The 26557-nt window shown below is 48.5% G+C and overlaps 1 protein-coding gene across 2 annotated transcripts in view; it reads left to right on the top strand.

The window, feature by feature from the left end:
• ZNF592 (zinc finger protein 592) overlaps positions 1–26557 on the top strand; it is a 53211-nt gene that overhangs the window by 18199 nt on the left and 8455 nt on the right. For both annotated transcript variants that reach the window (XM_030317308.1, XM_030317309.2), the window contains exons 2-4: positions 943–1026; positions 11957–14228; positions 21194–21372. In XM_030317308.1, the coding sequence (XP_030173168.1) occupies positions 943–1026; positions 11957–14228; positions 21194–21372 (2535 nt within the window). The remainder of the gene's footprint in view (positions 1–942; positions 1027–11956; positions 14229–21193; positions 21373–26557) is intronic.

Raw genomic sequence — 26557 nt, 5'->3', positions numbered from 1 at the left:
TTGGTTGCAGGGTCTGGTGGTGAGAGGACTCACGGATGCCCAGCCTAAGCCACGGGAAATTGAGAGTTAGACTCTGGACATATTATCTTTGACATGCCTATCCAAGGAGAAACCCAAACCTTGAATTGAGGGGATATTGGTTTAATAATTTAGTGAGTGCCTGTTGGGGGGCTTATAAGACAGCGGAAGAGGGAATATTTACTGAAATAACTACAGCAAAAGTAAATTGTGCCCTCAAAGGAGTGAGGGACACAGAAGGGAGCCCGGGTGAGCTCACTGAGGTGACCCCACTCAGACAAAGTCCCTCTCCCTTCCTTGCCTGTGGGAAAGCAGTGCCCTTGTTGGCCTTCCGTGGCACCCCCAGTTTCGTGGCGGCCGGGCTTTCCAGTGGGTCGTGTGTGGGGGCACTCAAGAGCAGGGTCTGGGCTTTCCCTTTGTGTCCTCAGTGCCAGGCACCATTCCTCGCATTGGGTCAATGTTTGGTGCGTGAACTTCTCCTTCTCCCCTCCCTCCCTCCTTCTCTCTCTCTTTCTCTCTCTTTCTCCCTCCCTTCCTTCCTCCCTCCCTCCCTCCCTCCCTCCCTCCCTCCCTCCCTCCCTCCCTCCCTTCCTTCCTTCCTTCCTTCCTTCCTTCCTTCCTTCCTTCCTTCCTTCCTTCCTGATTTTGTTTTTAAGCAATCCGTACACCCAACCTGGGGCTCAGCTCACAGCCCCGAGGTGGAGAGTCGCCCTCCACTGAGCCACCTGGGCGCCCTGAGCTTTTCCTTTCCGAGCCCAGGTTGTCCACGTAAAGATGAAGAGGGTGGACGAGGCCAGGGCGCTGGAGTCAACCGGGAGGCTTCACAAACACGCGGGGATCCCTCCCAGACTTGCTGAGTCGCAGTCTCCTAGTAGGAGCCTGGGACTCTGTGTTAAAGTCACTCCCCATGTTATTCTTTTGCAGTCAGTCCAGGAGCAATCTGCAGACGTGTATTTGGAAGCCACTGGACCAGATCATTTCTGAGGTCCCCTTCAGCTCTAACATCCTGTGAGTCCTGTTAGAATGTTTGCGATATGACTCTCTCCCCGGGAAGTGGGAGTTTTGCTTGGGCGGAAGGGCCTGCAGGGGGAGGGGAAGCTGCCTCGGGGCAGGGCCAGTGGGGTTTGGGGAGGCGCTGAGGACCTGTCCCGGGCCGGAGTGAGCAGTGACAGCTTGCTTGTCCCTGCGGACCAGCTGCGTTGGGGTCTCAGAAATAGAGGTGAAGGACATGACCCTAGCTCTGGAGAGGCTTACAGACCGATGAGTAAACCCAGGACCCCATCCCGCTGCGGGAAGTGCCGCCATGGCGGAAGGGGGGTGGAGGAGGAGGAGGAGGAGGAGGGCAGAGGCCTGGAGTCACAGCTCTCAGAGGAGGCGGGCAGAGGAGGGGCTCCTGGGGCAGAGTACTGCTCAGGCACTGTCTGGGGCCAGTGCGGTGGGCCATCGGGTATTCTGCCGTCGGGAGGGAGTCTGCGAGAACCACCCTGGGAAGTGGCTGGAGAGGTGGGCGCAGACTGGATGGGAGCGGGCTCTCCCTCTGGGCGGAGGCTTGGAGCTCTCTCCTGCAGGTGACCGGCACTGTGAGCAGGACGTCTCTGTGATCAGATAGATGTTTCACAGCAACCGCTGTGGTGGAGTGTGCATTGAAGGGGGCTAAGACCAGATGAAGAAGAAGACGAGTGAAAAGCTTTGCCATTTCGCCTGGGTCCACCGTCCGCTGGCACCTGCTTTCTTTTACTGCTGAGCATCTCTTTGGGCTGTGCTTTGCTGATGATTCAAATACCAGGTGTCTCGTGAAATGAGACACTGGCTGCTGACTGACTCAGAACATCTGTGCCTTGGGATCGCTGAGACCCGTGTTCGGGAGGGCAGTGACAGGTCTATGGTAGAGAGTCACTGGTCCACTTTAGGAGCTAAGTCTTGTGTAGAAATCCAATAGTTGTAGGGGACTCAGAGATCCTTCGAGTTCGTTTAATTTTACATCATAAACTGAAGCCTGCCTGAGATCTCCTCCTGGGTGACTGTGACGGGATAGGGGTGAAAGCCCTTCTCATGCTTCCCAGTTTGTTCCTCTTTTAGCTCTCCTGTTCCTGGCCTGGGGCTTCATTCTGGGTCCAGGAACGTGGGACCTTTCCCAGGTCATTAGATTTCACTGAGTTCCCTTCTCTACCTCCCATGGGCTCAGTGTCTTTCTCTCATCACCGCTTAACCTGAGTCCAGACTAAAGCTTCTGACAACCCCAGGAGCAGCAGCTCGCTCGCTCGCTCGCTCGCTCGCTCTCTTTCCCCTTGCCCAGCTTCCTTTCCTGCGACAGAACTGCCCCCGTCTGGCAACCAGCTCAGGTACCTTCTGGTCTCAGCCTGTCCTGAGTAAGCGTGGCCGCATGCACTTTCTCTGTGCGTCGGACAGCTTGGATTAATTAGTCTTTGCTCCGTTTCCTCTGGAATACTCCTTCTAAAGTAGAAAGCTGAGGGTAACTTCCACTTCCACCTTTGTAAACTCTAAACCATTATAACAGTGATTGAACACAGATTATATCAGCGTGTAAGCCACATTCAGTCATGTGGGAGCAGGATAAAGAGTTTACCCACAGGTTGGAAAACATGCACACATCCGTCCTTCTAGACATCATCTGACAAGCGGTGGCAAATTCGAGGAAACTGAATTTGTGGTTCCCAGTCCAATGTTCCTTGAATCTTGCTGCCTTTAACTTTCATTGTATAAATCTGGAACATGTTATTTGCTTCCTTGGCTCATTAAACAATATACTGACTAGAGATCCAATTTTTCTTTTCTTTTTTTTTTTTTTAAGTTTGTTTATTTTGAGAGAGACAGAGAAAGAGAGAGAGAGAGAGAGAGAGAGAGAGAGTGTGTGTGTGTGTGTGTGTGTGTGTGTGTGTGTGTGTCAGTAGGGGAGGGGCAGAGAGAGAGGGAGAGAGAGAATCCCACGCAGGGCTCCTCTCTGTCAGCACAGATCTCACGAAGTGTGAGATCATGATCTGAGCCGAAACCAAGAGTTGGAGGCCCAACCGACTGAGCCACACAGGTGTCCCGAGATCCAATTTTTCGTAATGCTTTTGGAGTGCCTCTGCCCCCTGGGTGTCCTGTTTCTGAACTTTTATTAATCTACCATTATTGAACTTAGTGTTGTTAAAAGAAACAGATGACCAAGTTTAATGTTAATTTGAAATTCAAAAGTGTCGGTGCTGAGGGAAAGGAAGCTCATAGGTTTAGTGACAATCCCTTCTTCTTAGTTCCTCAGAGCCTTTTCTTTTTTAATTTCTAGATCCAAATACGTATGGATGTTACTACATTTATATATTTTACCTATAACAACTTCAGTATGTTTCTGACTAGTGGGCAAAGTTATTTCTTGTCTGTCTATATCTTTTATTTCAAACTTCAGAATGCTTCTCTCTTCTCTCTAGTATTTTATTTATTTGTGAAAGAGAGAGAGGGCACAAGTGAGTGAAGGGCAGAGAGAGAGAGAGAGAGAGAGAGAGAGAGAGAGAGAGAGAAGTGGGGCTCACCCGAAGTGGGGCTCGAACTCATGAACTGTGAGATCATGACCTGAGCGGAAATCAGATGCTTAACTGACTGAGCCATCCAGGTGCCCCTCTCCTCTGTAGTATCTTAAGGTTTGATGAACAAATCTGTATGTGACTTATCCTCCCCCTTTCCCCAAACCTTTGTCTCTCCAGAATTAAAGAGTTCTAATCTGTAAGCTCTTACTAGAAGGCTCTTGTATCTACTTGATAACTTCATTCTTGTTTCTTAGGACCTTTTCCGACTCTGGTACGCCTTTCTTAAGAAAGGGAACCACAACTGAATGGCACATGTAGCTGTGGACACCGGGCGGTTCTGGATAAGGGCGAGATCACAAGTTGTGTGTTGTTCCCAGTATTCTTTCTAATAAAGCCCCATGTTTTCTGGGCATTTGGTGAGAAAACATGCAACGTGGTGTCTTCAGGGAATAGTCTGAGCTGATGGCCAAGCCTCTTTATCGAACTGCTTAGCTTAGAACCCATTATTCTAAAAGTGTCATTAAGGTTGCATTTTCCTAAATGTCCCTTCACCAAATTGGCCTCCAGTGATGCTCCTTTGCCATAATTTCACCCATTCATACAGCCTCCTGAGAACTTGTTGTCTTTTAATTTTGATTTTGATTTCTGGAACAGTTTTAAGGCTATTTACAATCTTGAAAGTTTCACTTTATTGCTTCACAATATATTTATTGAGTACCTAATGGAGAATGCCGTGATTAATGAGACAGGCGTCTTCCCTCCTGAAGCTTATAGCCTAATATTCTGCTAGATCATTGGTTCCCAAAGCATTTTGAATATGAGGCCTCCTTTTTATTTCTTTTAGGTTTATTTATTTTGAGAGAGGGAGAGAGACAGAGCACAGGCAGAGAGACAGGGAGAGAGAGAATCCTAAGCAGGCTCTACACCATCAGTACAGAGCCCGATGCTGGGGCTTGAATTCACAAACTGTGAGATCATGATCTGAGCTGAAATCAAGAGTTGGATGCTTAACTGAGCCATCCAGGTGCCCTAAGACCTCCTTTAGAAATTTTTTAAAATGTCTATTTATTTATTTATTTTGAGAGAGAGAGAGAGAGAGAGAGAGAGCGCGCGCATGAGCAGGGGAGGGTCAGAGGGAAAGGAGAGAGAATCCCAAGCACACTTCGCCATCAGTGCAGAGCCTGATGGAGGGCTCGATCCCATGAACTGTGAGCTCATGACCTGAACTAAAATCAAGAGTTGCATGCTTAACTGACTGAGCTCCCCAGGCGCTGCACTGAGATGTCCTTTTTCTTTCTTTTTTTTTTTTTCTTCTTCTTCTTCTTTTTTTTTTTTCATGAAATTTATTGTCAAATTGGTTTCCATACAACACCCAGTGCTCATCCCAACAGGTGCCTTCCTCAATGGCCATCACCCACTTTCCCCTCCCTCCCACCCCCTACCGACCCTCAGTTTGTTCTCAGTTTTTAAGAGTCTCTTATGGTTTGCCTCCTTCCCTCTCTGTAACTTTTTCTTTCCCCCTTCCCCTCCCTGCTGGTCCTCTGCTGAGTTTTTCAGAATCCACGTATGAGTGAAAACATATGGTGTCTGTCTTTCTCTGCCTGACTTATTTCACTCAGCATAATACCTTCCAGTTCCATTCACATTGCTGCAAATAGCCAGATTTCATTTCTTTCTCATTGCCACGTAGTATTCCATTGTGTATATAAACCACAATTTCTTTATCCACTCGTCAGTTGAGGGACTTCTAGGATCCTTCTGTAATTTGGCTGTTGTTGAAAGTGCTGCTATAAACACTAGGGTACAAGTGCCCCTGTGCATCAGCACTCCTGTATCCCTTGGGTAAATTCCTAGCAGTGCTACTGCTGGGTCATAGGGTAGGTCTATTTTTAATTTGAGACCTCCTTTTTAAATTAATTTTTTCAGGGCTCCTTGGTGGCTTAATTCAGCATCTGATTCTTGATTTTGGCTCATGGTTCATGAGATCAAGGCCCATGTTGAGCTCTGTGCTGATAGTGTGGAGCCTGTTTGGGATTCTCTCTCTCTCTCTCTCTCTCTCTCTCTCTCTCTCTCTCTTTCTCAAAATAAATAAATGAAGTTAAAAAAATTAATTTTTTACAGACCCTCATTCAGTAGTGGTGTTTTATTTTATTTTATTTTATTTTATTTTATTTTATTTTATTTTATTTTATTTTTTATGTTTATTTTTGAGAAAGAGAGAGAGAGACAGAGTGTGAGCGGGGGAGGGCAGAGAGAGAGAGGGAGGCACGGAATCTGAAGCAGACTCCAGGCTCTGAGCTGTCAGCACAGAGCTTAATGTGAGGCTCAAACCCATGAACCACAAGATCATGATTTGAGCTGAAGTTGGATGCTTAACAGACTGAGTCACCCGCGCTCCGTAGTGGTGTTTTTTTTGTTTTTGTTTTTTGTTTTTTTTCAACGTTTATTTATTTTTGGGACAGAGAGAGACAGAGCATGAATGGGGGAGGGGCATAGAGAGAGGGAGACACAGAATCGGAAACAGGCTCCAGGCTCTGAGCCATCAGCCCAGAGCCCGACGCGGGGCTCGAACTCACGGACCGCGAGATCCTGACCTGGCTGAAGTCGGACGCTCAACCGACTGCGCCACCCAGGCGCCCCCGTAGTGGTGTTTTTAATGGGTGGTCATTGGGACTACCTATGCGGATATGAAGGTCATTGGGACTACCTATGGGTTGGGGTCTACCATTCTAGGTAATTTATGAAAGCATTAAGCTTGTCTTGAACTGGTCAGTGGGTTAGAAACTCCACTGTTCATGGTTCCTCATAAATGACAATCACAAACACAGCACACACGCATACAACATTCATTCACCCAAGTTCTATGGCATTCAGTTTCTAAAATTGTTTTTGGTGAAATATGGCGTTTAAAGTCTATAGGGGTTCTGCCTACTAGTTCTGCCATAATCATATTGTTTATATCCCCTCAAAGAATTCTAATAGGCTGATCAGGCCTCCTGAGGCCCTTCCAGAGTTAAGGTGTTCCCCCTCCCTCATCCACTGACATATTTACTTAAGTGTTTGATAAAATTTCTTGGTCAAGTAGTAGACCCTATGATAAAAAAAAATGGGATTTATATTTACTTTCCTGAGGAGAAACTTCTTTAGAGAGGACATAGCGTCAGTCTGACAGTCCTGGACTTGCTCTTTACCCGCACGGGATTGCACATAATGTCGCACGGTTAGCCTAGGCCACAGAGAACTGGCGGGCTCACCACGCCTGGTGTTAGCCCGTCCAGATGCTGCGCGGTGAGCCCAGCCGGTGCTCTCTGGGCCGCGCCAGGTGTCTGGGCTGGTGTTGGTGGACACGGGGCAGAGGCCATAACCAGGCTCCGGTCCCAAAGGCTGTCCCCCGGCAGAGCAGGTCTGAGGTTTGTGCTTCCCAGCCCGCGATGGGCTGCAGACGCCGGCACGCTGATGCTTTACGTCTTGACCACACTTTTTATTTTAATTAAGTTGTTTCACCAATTTTCTAGCTGGCAGTCCCCTGCTGAGTCATGCCAGATGTGCTTCGAGAATTTTATATTAGTGATTTTTGCAGTCCTCTGTAAGAAGCTTCTCAAGTGTTTTGGCCTCCCTAATTTCTTCTTCTTTCTTTATTTTTTATCTTTCCTTTAAAATTTTTTTTAATGTTTACTTATTTTTGAGACAGAGGGAGACAGAGCATGAGCGAGGGAGGGGAAGAGAGAGAGGGGGACACAGAACCTAAAGCAGGCTCCAGGCTCTGAGCTGTCAGCACAGAGCCCAACGCGGGGCTCAGACTCATCAACTACGAGAACATGACCTGAGCCGAAGTCAGACGTTCAACTGACTGAGCCACCCAGGCACCCCTATTTTTTATTTTTGCTTAGAGTGCATGTGTGAGTGGGGAGAGGGAGGGAGAGGGAATCTCAAACAGGCCCCACGCTCAGCGCAGAGCCCCACACGGGGCTCAGTCCCACGACCCTGGGATCATGACCTGAGACGAAGTCAAGAGCTGGGCGGTCAGCCTACTGAGCCACCCAGGTGTCCCTTTTCTTCTTTTTATATTAAAAAATATAATTTAATGAAACTACATAAGCAGTACAACATGAAATAGTTTGAATAAATAATTTGAAAATGCAGATAAATGAAAGAAAAGAATCTTATCATCTATTGATACTTTTTTTTTTTAATTTTTTTTTCAACGTTTTTTATTTATTTTTGGGACAGAGAGAGACAGAGCATGAACAGGGGAGGGGCAGAGAGAGAGGGAGACACAGAATCGGAAACAGGCTCCAGGCTCTGAGCCATCAGCCCAGAGCCCGACGCGGGGCTCGAACCCACGGACCGCGAGATCGTGACCTGGCTGAAGTCGGACGCTTAACCGACTGTGCCACCCAGGCGCCCCAAGATACTTTTAAGATTTTAGAGTGTTTCTCTAGCCCTTTTCATAAAAACTGTATGTTAAAATTTTTTGTTTTAAGTAGAGATTGTACCATGTATACACTACAGCGTCCTCCTGCCTCCACGTTGTATCAGGAGCATTTCTCATAGACGTATTGTCTTATCATGATGTCTAGTATTTAATTGTGTTAATATACCATAATTTATTGAACCAGCTTTCTATTGTTGGAACTTTGGTTGTGTCTCATTTTTTGTCATGAAATACTTTTGTTATAAAAAATTCTGCAATGATTATCTTTGCGACATGCAAATGTCACATTTCTGGGAGTAGAACTATTTTTTTTTAATTTTTAAAATATTTATTTATTTTTGACAGAGAGAGAGAGAGAGAGAGAGAGAGAGAGAGAGAGAGAGCGAGCATGAGCAGGGGAGGGGCAGAGAGAGGGAGACACAGAATCTGAAGCAGGCTCCAGGCTCCAGGCCCGACGGGGGGCTCGAACTCACAAACCACGAGATAATGACCTGAGCCGAAGTCGGACACTCATCTGAGCCACCCAGGCGCCCCTGGGAGTGGAACTATTGAGCCTTATGTAGGCATCGCTAACTTGCTGCTAAGACAAATTGTATCAATTTATACTTCCTTCAAAATGCCTCTTTTGCTACATCTCTGCCAATATTGGGAATTATTATTTTTTAAAACTTGGGTCAATTTGGTAAGCCAAAATGGCTTCTCATTATTTTAATTTGTATTCCTCTAATTTCTTGGGAGGTAGCAGCTTTTTTTTATGGAATAGCTGTCCACTTGTGTTTTTCTTCATTATGTGCTCGCCACCTTTGCTCATTTTCTAAGTGGGCTGCTTATCTCTTACTGCTTCGTAAGAGCCTTTTCTGTAGTAAAGACATTAATGATGGTAACTGTTGTGTTGCACATATTCCTGCTGGTTTGTTGTTTGTCTTTGAACCTTGTGCTGGCAGGTTTTTGACGAGTAGAACTTTTTGTTGGTAGTCTTTTTCTTCCTTTGCTTTTATAATAGGTTACATTTTGATTAGTTTCTATATTCTACTTATAAGCAATGTGATGCTTACTTTAGAGCAAGGTTTAGAGAAATGGGAACAGGTACGCCGTTAGCCCCTTATTCACCGTTACTGATTGCTGCTGGTTTTGGTTTCCCTACTACAAGTAAATAGAAAACAGGACCTGATCTTTGGCTTTTAAAAGTGTCAGCTTTGGTGTTTAAGGTCCAAAGGTTATAAAGGTTTTTCCTGCTTCTGCTGTCGAGCAGCCACCCCATTTCCCTGCAAAAGTTACCTCACCTTCCCCCTGACCGATCTCAGCCCGTCTCTGAGATTCCCCGATGTGGAGGACCTGGCTTTCTTCTGATGTAATCTCTCTCTGCTTTAAGCTCCTGTGACCTCACGTTATCCTCACACACACCACCAACCACTTCCTCTCCTCCCTCATGTGCTGGTCTCAGCTCCGTAAAAAGACTGGTCTATTCTGCCCTTCTCCTTCCATCTCTTTTTTTTTTTTCCCTCTAGACTGTAAAAAGTGGGGGTGGGAGTGGGAGGGGGAAGGAAATAAACGCACACAGACATCACAGAGGTGTTTCCTTACAGTTAGCACCAGCCTGCATAGTGGGTGACTTGGTATTGGGGTGCCAGTGCTTTGCACAGTACCCAGTCCGTTCCCCTTGCTTATGGGCTCCTATTTCCAGGAGACAGTCGTTTGTGTCCAGGAACTTTATATCACATTTCAAAGAGATATTCTGCCAACCCATATTTAGTGTAGATAATTGGTATTTCACTTTATTATTATCTACCATAATTAGATATATTCCCAGAGCGGAAGGTATTTTTCATTTTCTGCAAGAACTCTCAAGTAGGCAGATATGTTTTGTTGGGGGTTGGGGGAGGGGCAAGAGACCAAAGCTGCGAACCTGTGGGTCCCAGGAGGTGGGAACAGATACACCTGTGCTATGCCACCTGCTCCCTCATGGTTCTAAGTACTACCCCCCCCCCCCCGCCGTCACCCGCTGCCCTGTTTATATCCCACTTTTAAAATTATAAAAGCAATCTATCAGCACAAAAAAGAGTTTTGAAAAAATAACCCGCCAGTAATCCCACCACCCTACAAATTATTTTTCTCTTTCTTTTAATCTTGGCTCAACTGCATGCTTAGTTTTACATGGCTATAGTCTAGCAGCACTTTTGTATTAAGTTTTAAACTTAACTTTAACTTTGTATTAATAGCATTTTCTATTAATTTTTTAACAACACTGTAAGTAATTTTTTAAAAGTATATTTATCTATTTTGAGAGAGAGTTGGGGGAGGGAGGGAGGGAGAGAGAGGCAGAGAGAGGGGGAGAGAGAGAATTCCAAGCAGGCTCATTGCTGTGAGCGCAGAGCCCGTTGTGGGGCTTGAACTCATGAACTGCGAGATCATGATCTGAGCCAAAATCAAGAGCTGGACACTTAGAACTGACCGAGCCACCCAGGTGCCCCAAGTAATTTTTTTTTAAGATTTTTTCTTTTTAAGTAATCTCTACACCCACCATGGGGCTTGAACTCACAACTCTGAGATCAAGAGTTGCACTCTCCACTGACTGAGCCAGACAGGGGCTCCAACACTATCACTAGTTTTCCATGTTGCTATATGAATTTCATAATTAGGATTTTTATTGGCTGCCATAGTAGTCTGTCAATGATTTAATCATTCTCTGTTCTTGGACATTTAGATTCTTTTGTGCGTGTTTGTCCCTTTTGTGTTGTTTTAATCATACTGCATATTTCCGTATACAGCTTTTGGGAATTTTTGTTGCTAGGATAAGAACATGGGCCTTGGGGTCCCTGGACCCGAGGATTTGTCACATAACTGGTTTTGTGCAGCTACTCTCCTGCTTGCTAAGAGTCAGGTCTTTCTTCATCCAGACAGGTTTTCACTATAAACGTGTAAGAAATGTGCAGGCAAGCGAGGCTCTGGGATGCCGAAGCAGACGCAGGAGTTGTGGGCTGAACAAGGGAGATGGTGGGGTTTTTCTTCCTCTTTCCAGCAGGTGGGAACCAGCTAGCTTCTGTTTCATCTGAGTGTGAGTGTCACAGTGATGTCCTGACAGAGGGCCTCTTTCCTAGGGCCCCGAGTTTCCTGTCACAGCAGTGCCATAGTTCTCCTTTTCCAGAGCATGAAGGAGACAGGTGGATCTTCCTGTCTTTGAGTATTAAGTTAAAATGAAATTTGGGGCTTCCCCAAGACCGTTCTCCAGCCCATCTGATGACCATGTGGTTGCCATTTTGAGATTCATCCTGCACCTCACATTTAGTGTTCCACTTACCAGCCAATAACAGTTTTAGGTGAAAATTATGGCAAGCAGACACTAACTAGAGAAAAAAGGGCCTGAGAGGAGGTACAATTTGCTGGAGTTTATTTATGAGACAGCATACATCCTGGCAGTAGCAAATCATCTTAGATTTGACTGAATTCGTGCAACAAAAAACACAAAGCTATACAAAATTCATGATTAAATAGTAGGAGGCAAATTAGCAGAAGTCCTCGCCAAGTCTCATATATGAATCGGAAGATTTCTAAAGAAAGGAGGTGCTGAGCCATACCTTTGTTTTCTTGTTTTTTGTTTTAGTTTGTTTTTAGGTCTCGGTGATTGGGTTTTTACTAGCGCACGTGCTTAGGGAGTCATGCTAGTCCCTGAGAAATTGAGGGGGCACGATACGAGTGCTTTCTCCTTTTGGCTATGCAACCAGCTAGGAATTTCCAGGTATTGATGTTTAGGGCCGGCCAGGTGGCCTTGTCACTGCGTGTAAACTTCTCTTTCCGTCCGTCCCCCAATGTCCCCAGCATTTTGGGAACCTGTTGGGGTAAAACTCAGCCGTGGGGTTCACGAGCGTGCACCCCGGCTGTGTGCGTGTGCGTTAGTGTGATGGGCGTGTGATGAAGATGATGCCGAACAGAGTCCAGGGGGACCCCGGGGATCACTGATCCTGTTCTGCTTCTGTTGTAGCCCCTGCCAGCATCCAGCCATGGGGGATATGAAAACTCCAGATTTTGATGACCTTCTGGCTGCCTTTGACATCCCAGACCCCACCAGCCTTGATGCCAAGGAGGCCATCCAGACCCCCAGTGAGGACAATGAGAGTCCCCTCAAACCCGCAGGCATGTGTATGGATGAGAGCGTGTCCTTGTCTCACTCAGGATCAGCCTCAGATGTGCCGGCCGTGAGTGTCATCGTCAAGAACACCAGCCGCCAGGAGTCGTTCGAAGCGGAGAAGGACCACATCGCTCCCAGCCTCCTCCACAATGGATTCCGGGGCTCAGACCTGCCCCCAGATCCCCACAACCTGGGTCACAACTGTGGGAAATTTGATTCAACTTTCATGAATGGAGACAGTGCCAGGAGTTTCCCCGGCAAGCTAGAACCTTCCAAGTCAGAGCCGTTACCGACCTTTAACCAGTTCAGTCCAATCTCCAGCCCAGAACCTGAGGATGCCATCAAAGATAATGGGTTTGGAATGAAGCCCAAGCACTCTGACGGTTATTTTCCACCCCCTCCTGGGTGTGGGCCTGTGGGGGGCCCAGTCCTGGAGGCTCTGGCAAAGTTTCCGGTCCCAGAGCTGCATATGTTTGATCACTTTTGTAAGAAAGAGCCCAAGCCAGAACCTCTGCCCTTGGGGAGTCAGCAGGAACACGAGCGAGGTGGGCAGAAGGTGGGGGAGCCTCACAAGGAGCTGGATGCCAGTCGATTCTTTGGGGAAGCTTTGGAATTCAACAGCCACCCCAGCAACAGTATTGGAGAGCCTAAGGGGCTTGCCCTGGAGCTCGGCACCTGCTCGTCAGTCCCCCCTAGGCAGCGTCTGAAGCCAGCTCATTCCAAGCTGTCCTCTTGTGTCGCAGCCTTGGTGGCCCTGCAGGCCAAAAGAGTGGCCAGTGTCACCAAGGAGGATCAGCCTGGCCACACAAAGGAACCCTCAGGGCCCACTAAAGAGGGCTCCAGAGGCAGCCCCAAAATGCCCAAGTCACCAAAGAGTCCCCGGAGCCCCCTGGAGGCCACTAGAAAGAGCATCAAGCCCTCGGACAGCCCTCGGAGCATCTGCAGTGACAGCAGCAGCAAAGGCTCCCCTTCGGTGGCTGCCAGCTCCCCACCAGCAATTCCCAAAGTCAGGATCAAAACCATTAAGACGTCATCGGGGGAAATCAAACGGACCGTCACGAGGATCCTGCCGGACCCTGACGATCCCAGTAAGTCCCCCGTTGGGTCCCCTCTAGGGAGTGCCGTTGCCGAGGCCCCGAGCGAGGTGCCAGAGGAGGAGGTCACGGCCTTGCCCGCGGTGGAGCGCTCTCCTGAGGCGGGCGCAAGCGCCGGGAGCCCCCAGGGTGACAAGAAGGGGGACGAGAGCGCGCCGAAGGCCAGCGAATCTTCGTCTTCCTGCTGCGGCTCCGGGTCTCGGGCCCCAAAGGGGGCTGCCCCCGGCCCGCAGACGGGCAGGAAGCAGCAGCAGAGCGCGGCGCCTCAGGCGTCCGCGCCGGCCCCCGCCAGCCTCCTGCCCAAGGCCGTGCACCTGGCCAACCTGAACCTGGTCCCCCACAGCGTGGCCGCGTCAGTCACGGCCAAGTCCTCCGCGCAGCGGCGGGGCCAGCCGCAGCTCACCCAGATGTCCGTGCCCCTGGTCCACCAGGTGAAGAAGGCCGCCCCGCTGGCCGTGGAGGTCTTCAACAAGGTCCTCCACAGCTCCAACCCCGTGCCCCTCTACGCGCCCAATCTCAGCCCGCCCGCGGACAGCAGGATCCACGTGCCGGCCAGCGGGTACTGCTGCCTGGAGTGTGGGGACGCGTTTGCCTTAGAGAAGAGCCTGAGCCAGCACTACGGCCGGCGGAGCGTCCACATCGAGGTGCTGTGCACGCTGTGCTCCCAGACGCTTCTCTTCTTCAACAAGTGCAGCCTGCTCCGGCACGCCCGCGACCACAAGAGCAAGGGGCTCGTCATGCAGTGCTCACAGCTGCTCGTGAAGCCCATCTCTGTGGACCAGATGTTCGCGGCCGCCCCCGCGAACTCCCCGGCCCCGGCCGCCCCGGCCGCCCCCACCGCCCCCGCTTCCCCCAAACACGGCCCGGCTCCGGGCGGTGCGGGCCCGGCCCTTCCGGCTCTGCCGCTCTACCCGGACCCCGTGAGGCTCATCCGGCACGGGATCAAGTGTCTCGAGTGTCACAGGCAGATACGCGACTACATGGCCATGGCTGCGCATTTCCAGAGAACGACGGAGGAGACCGAGGGGCTGGTAAGCAGACCCTTCCTGCGCTGGCCGTCGGCCCCTGGTTTACGCGAGCTCCATGATTGGGCATGGAGGAAAGCTCATTGATGCGGGGGCACTGGTGGCATCTTAGGAGTCTTAGAAGAGGACGTCTGGCCTGATGGTTAGTGACCCTCCTGAATGCATAGTGCTTGGTGTTTATTGGGGGAAGGGTCCTCCCCCCCCCCCCACCCCGGGGAGACTCTGAAAGTTTGCCCGCTGTATCTGTGGCCACTCAGCCCCCCCTCCGCTGGGTGGGTCTCTGCTGGCGGCCCCCAGGTCCCTGGGAGGGGTCCACACAGTGTTCTCACGTGCCCGGAGAGCTTGGGGACACGAGTGGGGGCCTCGCCGCCCGGTACCACGGCCCGTGCTCTCGGAACCACGTCACCCCTGAGCTGTTCCCCAGGGTCGGGCTGAGGAAGGAGAGTGGCCCGGAACGCAGGCCGTGGCAGAAGCTTCTGGGGCCTCTCCCTTCTGTGTCCTCCCACTCCAGGAGAGCAGCCACGCGTACGTGTGTGTTCCAGCTCTTGACGAGAGTGGTGTTTGTCTGGGCTGTGTCGGTGGCTGTCTGTGTTCACGAGGCCCTGTGAAAGCAGGCCTCCAGACGTGCCTCCAGAAGGCTCTCTCCGTCCTCCTCCAGGTGACTCCCTTCACGACCTAGCCAAGCCCAGCCCCTCACCCAGCCTCCCTGAGCCAGGGCCACAGAGGCCTGGGAGGAGAAAAAGCAGCTCTTTCTACTTTAGTCCAGCAGGGGCCGCACACCTGTTTGGTGGCCCAGGAGCTCTCCACAGGTGTTCCCTGTGCGCACTGTGCGCCCCGTCCCCCGCGGAGCACAGGGGTGCTGTGGGGGGTGGGGAGGGAGTCACACCCCTCCTGCAGGGCTTCCCTCGGCTCAGCGGGGGCAGGGCTCACCCCTGCTACAATGTGAGGCGGAGGCAGACGGAGGTTGGGGCTGACAGGCTTGTAGACGAGGTTGCACAGAGTGTCTGAGAGGGACTGATGCGAGGAGGCGCCAGGCAGAGGGCGGGGGCCGTGGGGAATGACAGGATGATTGAGTTGGACCCTGGAGAAGAGTCTGGAGGAGGGGGAGGGGCCGGAGTGTTCCGAGTACTGGGAACAAAGGTGCGGGGAAAGTGCAAAGTGCGCTCAGCTCAGTGGCCGGAGGAGAGGAGTGGTGGAGTTTGGTGGCCTGTCGACCTTCTGCAGCCCCCGGGGCGGGGCCAGCGAGGTGCTGTGGGGTGGCTGTTGTCTCTCCTCTGAGCCTTTTCCCCTCAGTTTGCATTCTGCTTCTGGTGAGTCCGATGGAGTGTGGCGACCCCGGCCCCTTTCCCCGGGGGCTTTGGTCTTCTGGCTGTCCCCACATGGCTGACTCGGGCCAGGACCTCTTCTTCTAGGTCGTGTGATCAGAACCATTTTCCGCAGAGTTCTGATGCTTGGTGTTTTTCCACACTGTTCTTCACCCGCCTTCTAAAATCCGTGCAGGAAGATGTCAGGGTATAGGATCCCCGGCTGACACCCTTCCCATCCTGCTTCTTCTGTGTGTCGCTCTCCTCTGGTGGGAGCTAGACCAGAGGTCCCCCGGACAAGAAGGGAGAGGGTACCCAGGAAGGCTGTCGGGCTTCTCTCAGCCCAGCTCAAATCCCTCACGAGGAGTCCCGCCGTTAAGTGTGGTCTCCGAGTCTTATGCAAAGGGTAAGGTTTGAGGTCTGGGATCCAAACCTAGCCTTGTTGGCTGGGGGCCTCGAGTCTCCCGAGACAGTAGCCAGGCTTCCGGCCACATGCGGGGAGGGGGGAGACGGGCTTCACTCTGGGGCAGGAGCAGCAGGAGGGCCTTGCGAGCTCTCCCTGGGTGTGCCGGCCTCTGCAGGGGCCAGAGGGCTTCTGGTGTTCCACGTGGCCTTGTTGGGCAGGATGTCAGCACAGAGAGACTATTTTTTCTTGGTCTTAAGCTTTTATGCAGCTATAGTATCATTGTCACCTCTAACAAAATGAATGACAATTCTCTCATGTTGTCTAATACAAGTCCATATGCGAATTTTCCTTTTGTATCGAAAACTATCTTTTTATAGTTGGGCTCGTTTTGAATGGGGATCCAAACGTGGACCCACGTGTTAACATTCGTTTATGTCTTTTACATTTCTCACTCTAGAACAGCACCGTTTCCCACTCCACCCCACCAGACCCCCTCCCCCACTTACTTTTCATGTCCCTGATTTCCTGAAGAAACAGGTCCCTGGGCCCTGGGAATTTTCCAGGACAATTCTGGCTTTGACCGGTGCTTCCTCATACAATTAATTTGTTCTTCAATGTGCTATATCTTATGGGGTAGACTAGAAATTGGCAGTTTTGAGGAGGGGGACTACCGCGCCTTTTGTATTTTTTTTTTCCAACGTTTATTTATTTTTGGGACAGAGAGAGACAGAGCATGAACAGGGGAGGGGCAGAGAGAGAGGGAGACACAGAATCGGAAACAGGCTCCAGGCTCTGAGCCATCAGCCCAGAGCCTGACGCGGGGCTCGAACTCCCGGACCGCGAGATCGTGACCTGGCCGAAGTCGGACGCTTAACCGACTGCGCCACCCAGGCGCCCCAAGTATTTCTTGACTTCAGGGAGGCACAGAGTCCTTGCCTGTCTCTTTTTTGACGATGCTCAGTATGACCAGTGAGTCCAGGTGGTGATGTTCTGATCCCTTCATTGTAACGTTCCCTATACTTTGTGTAATTATTTTAGTATCCATTAATAACTGCTCCTTGAGTCAGTCATTTTATTAGGAGTTGCGTAAGGGTGTTTTGTAATTTTATTATTTCTTTCTCAGTTGTTAGCTGGAGTTCTGTATAAAGTATCTTTTCCTCTTTGATGAGGGCTATTTGGTTACCTTGAAATATAGTTTATGTTGGAAAATGGGATATATACTTAATTTGTTTCCCTTAGTTAACAGTATTTGTAGTAGTGAGTTGATGCCCAAACAATCTCAAGTAGTGTGTTAAGATTTTCTGTTTTTTATTTTTTTAATGTTTGTTGATTTTTGAGAGAGAGGGGGAGAGACAGAGTGTGAGTGGGGGAGGGGCAGAGAGAGAGAGGGAGAGAGGTGGGGGAGACACAGAACGTGAAGCAGGCTCCCGGCTCTGAGCTGTCAGCACAGAACCCGACGCGGGGCTCGAACTCACAAACCGTGAGATGATGACTTGAGCTGAAGTCAGATGCTCAGCCTACTGAGCCACCCAGGCGCCCCACGATTTTCTGTTATTTTAAAAAATTGTGGTAAAACACACATAGCCTAAAGTTTACCATCTTCACCCTTTTCTAAGTGTGCAGTTCAGTAGCGTTAAGTACATTCACACTGTTGTGCAATCAATTTCCAGAACTCTTTTCATCTTGCAAAACTGAAACTCTATACCCATGAAACAACTCCACCTTCCCCCCTCCCACCTGCCCCTCGCAACCACCCTTCTATTTTCTGTTTCTATGAATTCGACTACTCTGTCCCTCGTACAAATGGAATCACACAGGACTGGTTTTTTTCAGTTACCCAACTGACTTACTGCGCTTAGCATGGTGTCCTCAAGGCTCGGCTGTATTGTAGCACGTGACCGCGTTTCCTTCCTTTTTGAGGCTGCCTGGCCCTCCACTGTGTGTTTAGACCACCTCCGTCTCTCCGTTCATCCCCTGACGGCCGCTTGGGCCGCTTCCACCTCTTGGCTATCGTCAAGAACGCGGCCGTGAACATGGGCACACACATCTTTCGGGGATCTTGCTTTCAGTTCTTTTGGGTGTGTACACAGAAGTAGAATGGCTAGGGGGCACCTGGGTGACTCAGTTGGACGTCCGACCTCGGCTCAGGTCGTGATCTCACAGCTCATGAGTTCAAGCCCCACATCAGGCTCTATGCTGACAGCTGCAGTCTGGAGCCTGCTTGAGATTCTTTGTCTCCCTCTCTCTCTACCCCTCCCTCACTCATTCTCTGTCTCTCTCTGTCTCTCAAAAATAAATAAACATTAAAAATAAAAATAAAAAAAAGGAAGTAGAATGGCTAGACCAGGGGCAAACTCTCTTTCAGAATTTTTACGGATCCCTCCCCCCTCCCCCCCCAATGCCATTTTCCATGGCGGCTGCATCATTTCACGTTCCCGCCAACAGAGCACGAGGGTTCCAGTTTCTCCACATCCTCACCAACACCTTTTTCTGTTTTGTTTGTGCGTCTGTTTGCCTTTGACGGGAGACATCCTAGTGGGTGTGAGGTGGCCTCCCCTGCCGTTGTCATGGAAGCAGTGGTTTTCACATGTTTGGTATGTTGGGGTCAGTCACTTTTCCACGTCTTTGGTTGTGGGGCCCTGTCAGGCTGGTTCCTGCACCCTCTGGACGTGAACTCGTAAAGCCTGAGAAGCTTCCTTACTTTCAGCCCCCAAAAGATGTACTGGGCGCGTTTCTTGTGCTAAACTAGGAGTCGGCCATCCTTCTGAGGAACCAGGGTTCTTGAAGTGAGGAATGGTGCTTAGGAGTCCCCTTCTGGACGCCAGAGGTGCTCGCTGGGTACATCTGCTACTAGGCTTTTGCTGTGGCCTGAGCTAAGAAGTGTATGTTTTTTTTATTGTACGGTTGTTAGTATGTATGTATTTTTAAAGTTTTATTTCTTTAAGTAGTCTCTACACTCCATGTGGGACTTGAAGTCATGACCCCGAGATTGAGTCGTGTGCTCTACCGACTGAGCTGGCCAGGTGCCCCAAATTAGAGTTTTTACATAACTGATTTTATACGGAAAATCTTGGTTCCTCAGATTTTCCTACTACACACACATACACATAAATTTCAAAATATCAATACCAATATTATTTCTAATGTTAGAACAACTGAATAAAATTGAAGATGTGTTTCCAGTTCTTTTTGCTCTTAGATCACATTAAGATGTATAAGTCAATATGCTGTGTTTAAAATTTTTTTGACATTTGTTTTTGGGGGGGGGGGAGGGGCAGAGAGAGCGGGAGACACAGAATCTGAAGCGGGCTCCAGGCTCCGAGCTATCAGTGCAGAGCCTGACGCGGGGCTCAAACTCACGAACTGTGAGATCATGGCCTGAGCTGAAGTTGGATGCTTACCCCACTGAGCCACCCAAGCGCCCCAATGCTGTGTTTTAAAGGTCACACTGGGAACAGTTATTTTTTTCTATGTGGTTATGTTACCAGCTTGATACATTGTTAGATTATTTAGTTTCTGATTTTCAATTTTTAGGGAATGATTTTGTTTACTTAGTTTAATTTTTTATTATTTTAAAACTATGTAAAACATTTTTGTGATTCCAAACTTAAAAACTGTATGACAGAGTCCACCCTGAAGTCTTGCTTCTGTCTCTGTCCCTTTCACTCTGTTCCCTCCTGCCCCATATGTAACCATTTCTGTTCACTTTTGGTTTATCCCTCCATGGCTCTGTTTTACAAATACGTATCAGTATGTCTGTGCGTGTGCATGTGCGTGCCTGTGTGTGTGTGTGTGTGTGTGTGTGAGGTCATCTTCCTCCGTCTCTTACACAGAAGGGTGCAGCTTACTTATTTACTGTTCTACATCTAAAGTAATACTTAAAAAATTTTTTTAAAGCCTTTTTATTATGGAATGTCCCAAACACATATAAAAGTGGACAGAATGGCATAACGAACCCTGTATTAACAATTATCAACTCCTGGTCCATCTTGTTTTATGTATTTTCTAACCACCCCCCCCCCCCGGATTATTTTTAAACAGCATCACCATATCTATAATAGTTCAGTATGTATCTATAAAATATGAGGTTCCTCCCCCCAAACCATAGACATGATATCATCACATCTCAAAATTAATCATAATGATAATTTCTTCTTATTATCAGACTTTAATATTAAATGTCAAACTTCCCAATATTATCACCGAGTTAGTGTTCAAGTATCTCCGATTGTCTCATTTCTTTTACAGTTGGCTTGCTTGAATAAGGATCCAAATAAGTGCTCTACATTGCAATTTGAAAATTTCTCTTAAACTTCTTTTAATCTGTAACTTCCCTTTCTCTCTCTGTTTTTCCCTTGAAATCTATTTGTTGAAAAAACTGGGTGGTATGTCCTGTCGAGGCTCCACGTTCTGGATTTTGCTTTTCCCGTCTTCCCCAACGACCTGGCCCTCTGAACAGCTCTGGGCCCAGGTCAGTGGCCGCCGCAGCGAGGAGCGAGTGCTGCGCTTTCCTTCCGACCCAGAAGGGCCCCTGCCTCGGGCGCCAGCTCAGTCTGCGGCTTCCCCCGGGCTGTGCCCACTAGAGGGGCTGTGCCCACGAGGGCGTCAGGGGGCGGCCGCAGGACTTTTCTCCCCCCAGGTTCTCTCCCGAGTCTGGGAGCGAAGGAGCCGTTGCCCATCCTGCCCTTTCCTGCAGGTGTGTGTGGTCGGCTGTGGCTCAGGACACCCCTGAGCGGGCAAACCCGGCCGAGGGAGTGGGCGCTGGCAAGGCCACTCGGCCGCCTGGCCCGGGGGCTTCCGAGAGCCAATCAGGTCTGCCTGCTCTGGAAGTCCCTGAATGGGCTAGTGGTGTCACGCAGGAACTGCCTCTGCTGAGCGAGGGCGGAGGCCCTGGCGGTACTGGGAGCGTAGTGGGGTCTGAGGCTTCGGGAAGCGCCTTTGGCCTCTGGAGGGGAAAAGCTGGTCTTCTGCTCAGCCTGAGGGAAGAAACACTCGCAGTCCTAGAAGCGGGACTGGTCTGTGGGAATGTAGCGTCAGTCCTGTCTCTGACGAATAAGGTGAGAGGCGAAGCTTGCTTGGGCGACAGGTCGACACCTGTCACGAGGCCCAGGGGCCCCGAGTGTCCTAGGAGGGTGGGAGGAGAGCCCGGCAGGAGGAGGGGGCTGTTCTGACCCACGCTGCAGGGGAGCCAGACCGCGGTGCCTGGAGAGCCGTGAGCCCGCGGCACCTGCGTGAACGGCTTTCTTGGTGTTTTCTCTTAGACTTGCCAGGTGTGTCAGATGCTGCTGCCCAACCAGTGCAGCTTCTGTGCCCACCAGCGGATCCACGCCCACAAGTCCCCCTACTGCTGCCCGGAGTGCGGGGCCCTCTGTCGCTCGGCCTACTTCCAGACCCACGTGAAGGAGAACTGCTTGCACTACGCCCGCAAGGTGGGCTACAGGTGGGTGCTGCCCCGCGCTGGTCCTGCTCCTGGGCCAGAGCGTGCTCCAGCATGACCTTCGGTCTTCAGGGGCCTGGGATCCCACCTCATCAGACAGTGATGTTGATTGGAATAGAGACAGGCATTTTCATGTGGTAGAGAACAAGAAGAGAAAGGGGGACAAGAATAAAGAGCTAAAATTAAACATTAAAATGTAGCTTTAAAGGAGAAGTTTTGGCGAGATTAGTTTGACTTTTATTTATTTTTTAATGTTTATTTATTTTTCGAGGGAGAGAGAGAGTGAGTGAGCAGGGGAGGGGCAGAGAGAGAGGGACACCCAGAACCCGAAGCAGGCTCCAGGCTCCGAACTGTCAGCACAGAGCCCGACACGGGGCTCGAACTCATGAACCGCGAGATCATGACCTGAGCGGAAGTTGGACGCCCAACTGACCGAGCCACCCAGGCGCCCCTCGTTTGCTTTTTAAAAGTATATAAAGTTGATTTGCTGATAAAGCTTCTGTGTTTGGCATATTAAATTTACAGTACCATCATGATAATACATTTCCTAATTGTCGTACTTCAGATGTTCTCAGTTTCCATTACCAAATGGAACTGCAAGACACCAAACCCAAAGAGCTCTGGTGTCTTTATGTTGACTAGTTTTTGTCAGTTTGTTAGAAACCAGGAAAACCTGACGATGGAAAAAGTGATCAGTCTCAAAGTAAAACCAAGAAAACTCTATTTTAAACTGAATCTCCCCGCCATGTGTCAAATAAATGTAGGCAAGAAGTCATTTTCAGGAAAAAGATCAAAATGGGGAAGAACACTCCCTCCCAGACTCATCGGTCTGTAACTTCTACATCAGCTCAGTCGGGCCCCCTTTACTGATTTATTGCATTTGAGAGTTTCTACATCTTCTGATGTGTTTACTTAATAACTTTCACATCTGAAAGTTAATTCGGCACCAATTTAGCAAGGTTTTCTTCTCTTTGGTAGTAAAAAAAAATATTGATTTCGTTAATTTAGTAACTTTCTTTCTGAGTACTTATTATTGCCTTTACTAGCATGCCAGACACTCAGGACCCAGGGGCTTCTGTCTGATGGGTCACAAAGCTGCCCAGGTGACTATAACTCAGAACGGGAAGTGCCCCAGGAGAGGAGCGGTCAGGACAGCCTCAGAGTGGAGATATTAGGAGGTTTTCAGGCCAAAGAAAAGGGGAGAGTGTCTCCGTGTGTTATCCAGCACAGAGAAGGTTACAGGGACCATGTGTCCTGTAGAGGGCATTTCTGTAGAGGGGGGGTGGAGATGAACTGGGCGGGGGAGGGGGAGAGAAAAGAGACTAGGGCATTGGAAGGGCCAGGCCCAGGCAAGACCTTGTATTCCTTGGCAGACGTTTAGACTTTCTCCAGGGGACAGTGAGGGGCTACAGATAGATTTGTAACAGGGCGGTGGTCCCTGCAGGCCTGTGCTTCAGGAAGATCACTCTGGGGAGCTGACGTGTGCTCGAGAGGGGAGAGCCCGGAGGCTGGCTGAGGGGCGAGTGTGATAGTCCAGGTGAAGCACCGAGGACTCTGGCTGTGGGGACAGAGAGAAGATGGGTCTGGGAAGGCTTTAGGGAGTAAAGCGTTAGAGCTTGATGGGAGCTGGTAGACCGGGCTGAGAGTGGGGAGGGGCGAGTGGCGACTCTCAGGCTTCTGTCTTGGTGGAAGCATGTTGAAATGCGGACTAGTTTCTTGTGCACGTTAGGGAAGCGGAGAAGCTGCCGTGCCGGAGGAGCAGGACAGAGCAGGGGGTCACACAGCCCTCACCCCCATGCTGCAGAGGAGCAGTGCTCGGCAGCGCCCAGCCCATTTTTGTTCTTATAAGTGATCTCTGCTCCCAACGTGGGGCTCCACCTCGCGACCCCGAGATCAAGAGTTGTGTGCTCCACACAATGAGCCAGCCAGGCAGGCGCCCCCCGGGCCACATTGTTAAACTAAACACCTGAATGTGTGTTTTTACAGTGTGGTGTAACATTTGAAAACACCTTTCCAGCTTTGACTTAAGCGTGTGCTGCTTGCTCCAAGATCAAATCCATCCCAATAAAAATGCAAGCAATGCTTGGGTTTTCGTCCTTGAATCTTAAATCCAAGGCATTTCTAATAGCATATGGATTCATGGCCTTTTTTTTTTTTTTTTTTTTTTTTTTTTTTTTGTCTCTTAATTCAACGTTTTGTTTTACTTCCTTCTGTAAGACTAAAAGGAAACATAGTGTCTCAAAAGCAATTCAGTTTATCAAGCCTTCTTGTAAGGAACATCAGACACAAATGTAATGCGATTCAGCCAGATGGCTTACTGACGGTTTTGACAGTAAAATCTTCGGTGATCCGTGGTTGAACTCAGAAGATGTGTGTGCTAACATAGTATTCGTGGCACTTAAGATCTTCAACTATTCACATATATTTTTTGTATTAGCTTTATTTAGACATAATTCACACACCATACAATTCACCCATTTTAAAGGGTGCAACTCAATGGTTTTTAGTATATTTACAGAGCTGTATAGTCACCACCACAGATTTTAGAACATTTTTATCATCCAAAAAGAAACTCTATATTCATAACCCTTCCATTCCCCCACCCCTAACACTAATTTATTTTCTGCCTCCTATATTTGCTTCTTTGGGACATTTCATAGAAATGGAATCATATAATATGTAGTCTTAGCCAAGATTCATGCATATTGTAATATATCAGCATTTCATTCTTTTTTTGTGGCTGAATGGTGTTCCATTGTATATGTATATACACCACAGTTTGTTCATCCGTTTACCAGTTGATGGGTACTTGGGTTTCCACCTTTTGGCTGTTACGAATAATGCCGCTGGTGAACATTCACTTGTAAGTTATTGTGCGGACATATGTTTTCAGTTCTTTTGGGTATATACCTAGGACTAGAATACCTGGGTCAACTGCTAACTCTACGTTTAACTTTTTGAGGAGCTGCCAGACTGTTTTAAAAAATGGTTGCACCATTTTTATCTTCCTGCCAGCAGGGTAGGAGATTTTTGGTTCTCTGCATCCTCACCAGCATTTGTTATGGTCTGACTTCTTTTTTTAAATTTTTTTTTTTTTCAACGTTTATTTATTTTTGGGACAGAGAGAGACAGAGCATGAACAGGGGAGGGGCAGAGAGAGAGGGAGACACAGAATCGGAAACAGGCTCCAGGCTCTGAGCCGTCAGCACAGAGCCCGACGCGGGGCTCGAACTCACGGACCGCGAGATCGTGACCTGGCTGAAGTCGGACGCTTAACCGACTGCGCCACCCAGGCGCCCCTGGTCTGACTTCTGATAGCCATCCGTGCGGGTGTAAAGTGGTGTCTCGTTATGGTTTTGATTTGCATTTTCCTAATGGCTCGTGGTGTTGAGCATCTTTTCTGTTTGGTATTTGTGTATCTTCTTTGGAGAAATGTCGTTTTTCACATTTTTAAATTGGATTATTAATTGTCTTACTGTTGAGTTATAAGAGTTCTTTGTATACTCTGGGTAAAAGTCCCTTGTCAGATACATGATTTGCAAATATTTTCTCCCATCGTGTGGGTATTATATTTTTTAGTAAATTCTGAAAATGTACCTATGTTCCATTTCATTGGGTTTTACAATATTACTTTGTTTTGTATTATTTTTGCTTTTTCTTGAAGACATTGTCAAAGTCCTGTACATTTTGTATGTGTTTTATGTGTATGTATTTTATGTAAAAGGGGTATATACGTTATATACATATTTTAGAATTATATAAATTATTCTGCTCTTTGTTGAAAATTTGGAGAGTGACCAATGATGTCATAAAGGAGCAAATTTAGATTGTTCTTTTTTTCAACGTTTTTTTTTTTTTTTTTATTTATTTTTGGGACAGAGAGAGACAGAGCATGAACGGGGGAGGGGCAGAGAGAGAGGGAGACACAGAATCGGAAACAGGCTCCAGGCTCTGAGCCATCAGCCCAGAGCCCGACGTGGGGCTCGAACTCACGGACCGCGAGATCGTGACCTGGCTGAAGTCGGACGCTTAACCGACTGCGCCACCCAGGCGCCCCTAGATTGTTCTTAATGATATGTCATTTTCTTATTTGTGATTATTAGGACAATTAAGTATTTTACTATTTTTTCTAAAATTTTACATATTTCGCAACATATGATTCCATAATTATCTATGTTCTCTTAAAAAATTGGTGAAGAGCTGTGTTGTGGGGTCAGATTTGTCTTCTGAGTGCTTTTTCATCAATTTGTAAACTCTGCTTGATTCAGTCTTTCACTGAAGCTGATGTATGTCCCTTTAAACCTTCATGTTTTTACTTTCATTGAGGTTTCTTTGAAGAATGTCTGTAAGGTAAATAGAATGGATTTTCCCTTGCATTTTTGAAGAGTATATTCCTCCTGCTGAAGTTTGGTCAAACTGCACAAATATGGTTACTTAAGATTCTTTCCACATGTCAGGTATACTCGGCCACTTTGGATGAATTTGGAAATGTGTGGACTTATTTCCTCCTTATGATGCCTTATGGTATGGAAGTACTTCTGTGTGCTAAAAGTTGGTCACTATTTTGTTTAGCAGGAGAGAAAAGAAAATATAATTAAGTAGTTTGCATTAGAAACACTTAATTTAATGTACAGATTTACTAGTGAGTGCACCTCAGAGATCACTGCCAACAGCTTTCTGGTTCTTTGGGTTGCTTCTCGTAACTGATTAAGCTCGCAAAGGTGGTGCCATCTCCCGCCCACCCCCCTAAACGCACAGAAAAGGATTCTGTGATGATTTATGTGGACTGTGAAAATGGGCTCACGTACTGAATTGAGGGGTTATATTTGGGAGCCAAAGAATTTTTAAGTGAAGCCATGTCCTTTTTTTCAGTAAAGCCATAGCCTCTCTTCTAGTGCTTACTGGGATGTCAGGGTTATGGGGTCAGGTAATACTGCAACGAAAGGAGGAAAGAAGTTACCTTGAGAGGAGTGGCTAGGAGCAGAGAAGATGTTTTCTCATGGAGGGGAGACCTGGGTGTGTGTCTAGGGACTGGAATGGATGCAGGATGCCATGGAGGTCACATGGTCCCGTGATCCCGAGAAAAGAAAAGGCGGTGTTTATAGAGAGAGGTTTTGAAGTTGAAAGTTTCAGAATGCCTCCATTTCAGAAAAAATGGCCTAAGACTATTCATACATTATAAAAGTGA

The sequence above is a fragment of the Lynx canadensis genome, chromosome B3 (genome assembly GCF_007474595.2).
Source record: "Lynx canadensis isolate LIC74 chromosome B3, mLynCan4.pri.v2, whole genome shotgun sequence".
Taxonomy (NCBI): Eukaryota; Metazoa; Chordata; class Mammalia; order Carnivora; family Felidae; genus Lynx; species Lynx canadensis.
Note: the sequence above shows the minus strand (reverse complement) of the source record. Positions and strands in the feature narration are given on the sequence as shown.